The sequence below is a fragment of the Pteropus alecto genome, unplaced genomic scaffold (assembly GCF_000325575.1).
Source record: "Pteropus alecto unplaced genomic scaffold, ASM32557v1 scaffold11, whole genome shotgun sequence".
Lineage (NCBI taxonomy): Eukaryota > Metazoa > Chordata > Mammalia > Chiroptera > Pteropodidae > Pteropus > Pteropus alecto.
In genome coordinates, this window is record NW_006431956.1 from 13287600 (window position 1) to 13290818 (window position 3219).

Below are 3219 nucleotides of genomic sequence, written 5' to 3' on the forward strand. Positions count from 1 at the left end.
GGCCCGGAGGCCGAGACACTCGCGGCCCGGAGCGGTGAGGTCCCGCAGAGCGGCGCTGCCGAGGCTGCAGTCGTCTCCAGGTCGGACACCAGAGACGAGAAACTAGCCCTGTATCTGGCCGAGGTGGAGCGGCAGGACAAGTACCTGCGACAGAGAAATAAGTACCGGTTTCACATCATTCCCGACGGCAACTGCCTCTACCGAGCGGTGAGCAAGACGGTGTACGGGGACCAGAGCCTGCACCGGGAGCTGCGGGAACAGACGGTGCACTACATCGCTGATCATCTCGACCACTTCAGCCCCCTGATAGAGGGCGACGTGGGGGAGTTTATCATCGCTGCTGCTCAGGACGGGGCATGGGCCGGGTACCCGGAATTGCTGGCCATGGGGCAGATGCTGAATGTGAATATACACTTAACTACTGGAGGGAGGTTGGAGAGCCCCACGGTGTCTACCATGATTCACTACTTGGGCCCTGAGGATTCCTTAAGGCCTAGTATTTGGCTCAGTTGGCTCAGTAATGGACATTATGATGCGGTGTTTGATCACTGCTATCCTAATCCAGAGTATGACAATTGGTGCAAACAGACTCAAGTGCAAAGGAAACGCGATGAAGAACTTGCCAAATCCATGGCCATATCCCTCTCCAAAATGTATATTGAACAAAATGCATGCTCCTGAAGTGTCTGAAAACCTACACCCTGGGAAAAGTGCATACGTAATTTGTGTTTGGAGAATTATATGAACTCTAATCAGGGTAATAGCACTTTTAAACTTCCTGGTAGATTTACTGTAGGTGTATTGCCTTAATCTTTTTTTTTTTCCCCCCCCGAATGTTTTCTCAGAGCTGAAGGTTGCTGGGCACCTAAATGATGTTTCATGATAGCTTTGGGTGATCCTACTGCTATTTATAATTTGCTGTATAAAATTAGCACTACTTAATTTGCAAGCTGATTTCTCACAGTGAAAATTTGTTCATTCCTGGTAATCTATTTTCTATAAAAATGTATTTTTGCACAACATTTAAAAAATTGGTGTAACTTCATGTATGACGTGTTCCATTTTGACAAACAGCTTTCCGGCATAAACCCAGAGAAGTGCTTTATATATGAAGTTTATTATTTTGAACAGAGTTTGTGATTTAGAAGTTATTTTATGTTGTTGAATTTTACAGTTAGATAATTATTTCAAATGAACATTGATGCATTCATGTTACCAGATGATTGGCCCATTCCATTTTGATGAAACAGATTTGTTGTTTTGGAAATCATTATTTTTTTTAGAAATGGTCAACCTTTTAAAGAGAAATTCTTAAGAGAAGATTGTGGGAAGAGTTTTGTTTTGTTTTTTTTTAAGGGGTAGTACCAGCTCTTACTTGAATGAAAGCCTGATATTTGCTGATGGCAGAGTGATTATTCTGTACTCTGGTTGATGTTGAGTAGTTCGGTGCTCTCAGTTTTTATTTATATTTGTCATTTTGTTATAAAAGAATTTTAACATGGTATCAAGCTTTGTGATAAGCCTCCTGCTTTATATAATAATTTCTTGGATTCAACTAAGATTTGAAAACTAATAGGATTGATGCCTCAGACCAACCTCGGCAGTTATTTTATAGCAGGAGAATACTGTCAATATTCTATTCCTTTTAAATTCAAAAGATGAAATAGGATCGCCCTGTATTATGTACAAATAAAAATGTTTGTAAACAGAGCTTGTATGGTTTGCTGGGTCAAACAGTGTTCCCAACCTAAAATCTCTCATTTCCACTTTAACTACTTTTAGTCATATTTATTAAGTAATGCAGTTTGTACTTTTTTATTTTGTAACATTTTGTGATTTTTTTGTACAATACTGTATTTGTACAATAGAGCGATTCTCAGCTGATGGAATGAGTGAATAAAATGCATAATTTTACTTTTACAATGTCTTTTTGGCTAAAGTGATTATAAAGTGATGTCTATAGGAACTTGTATCTACACAATTTTTTTTCATGTGTAAAGATGTCACTTATGAGCTAGGTTTCTCAAGTTCTCACTTGGATAGGATAATCAGTAGTAGTTTCAAAGAATAAGCCTCACATAATTTAAAGGTGGAGTAAGTCAAGAAATTGCTCTCATTATTTCTAATTATAATTTCTATATAAAACTATAGATTTACCTATTGACTAAAGAAAAGGGAAGTGCAAGTATTGTGTTAACCACAATGTCTAATTGAATATCATAGTTCTGTGTTCACTCTCTGCATAGATTTTAATATTTTTAAAGAGTAAGCAAAGCAGTGCCCTAATTTTTATCTGGTCTGGCCATTTGAAATCATGAGAATCTACAAATTTTAAGTTGTGTTATTTCAGATTTAGTTGAGATGGGAGCACCTGTATACATAGTGCGGGGTAGGTGGTTTATTGCAGAAAAAACAGTTTGGGGTTTTTACTTTTCAGTTGATGGTATAGGTGTCACGGTTATAGACACAATTGAGCTTGAGTTCATTGCTTAACTACAGTTTGGGAAGGATGCCTGCCATTGGTCGTCAAGGAAAGACTCAAAGATTTAAACATTAAGTATTCATGCATCGCTGGTTTTTAGGTAAGATAAGGTTTGCTTCATGGCTTCACTATGTAACTTGGTCAGAAAAAAGTTATTTGAGTCATGTGGCTAAGTATGGTTCTTTTTCTCCACTTTAGAGCTTAAAATTTAGCTCTAAATTTAGAGTATAAAATTTGGAGATACTTAAAATTTACACAAATCAAAAGACTCACATTCTATAAGCTCATTGTTGTTTTAAATAGGTTCTTCCGTCTTCTTTTTCAAATGAGGATCCCAAGTCCTTGATTTAGATTCTCAAGGTGATATTTTTAAATAAAGTTAAATAGATCCTAAGATTGTGTTACATGGCAGCATTTTTTTTCTTTTAAGTTTTCTTGCCTAAAAAGACTGCTATATCTTTCTTATCTTTCTATGGCTTAGTTTTTTTGGAGAAGAAATGTAATATTTGTCATTCCCTTATGCTGAATATTCTCTACTACTATGCCAGCATATTCTCTACTACTATGCCAGCATACATGTTAGCAGCAGCATCTTTGGATCACTGAAGACATGAGCAGTGGAAATGTGGTTAACATTTTTAGAAAACAGATTTATAGAACATTTCATAGAGTAGCTAAGAGGCTCAAACCTGAAGGGAACAGTTGCTGCTGTGAGCTAAAGTTTCTTTAGAGTTTAT

General features: G+C 37.3%; 1 protein-coding gene across 1 annotated transcript; it reads left to right on the top strand.

Annotated features, from left to right (window-relative positions):
• Nucleotides 1-3: 3 nt before the first annotated feature.
• Nucleotides 4-1920, top strand: OTUD1 (OTU deubiquitinase 1; the record flags this gene model as incomplete). The annotated part of the gene is made up of 1 exon (XM_015585600.2): nucleotides 4-1920. A coding segment is annotated over one exon (678 nt), but the record flags the coding sequence as incomplete, so codon positions are not given.
• Nucleotides 1921-3219: the final 1299 nt, after the last annotated feature.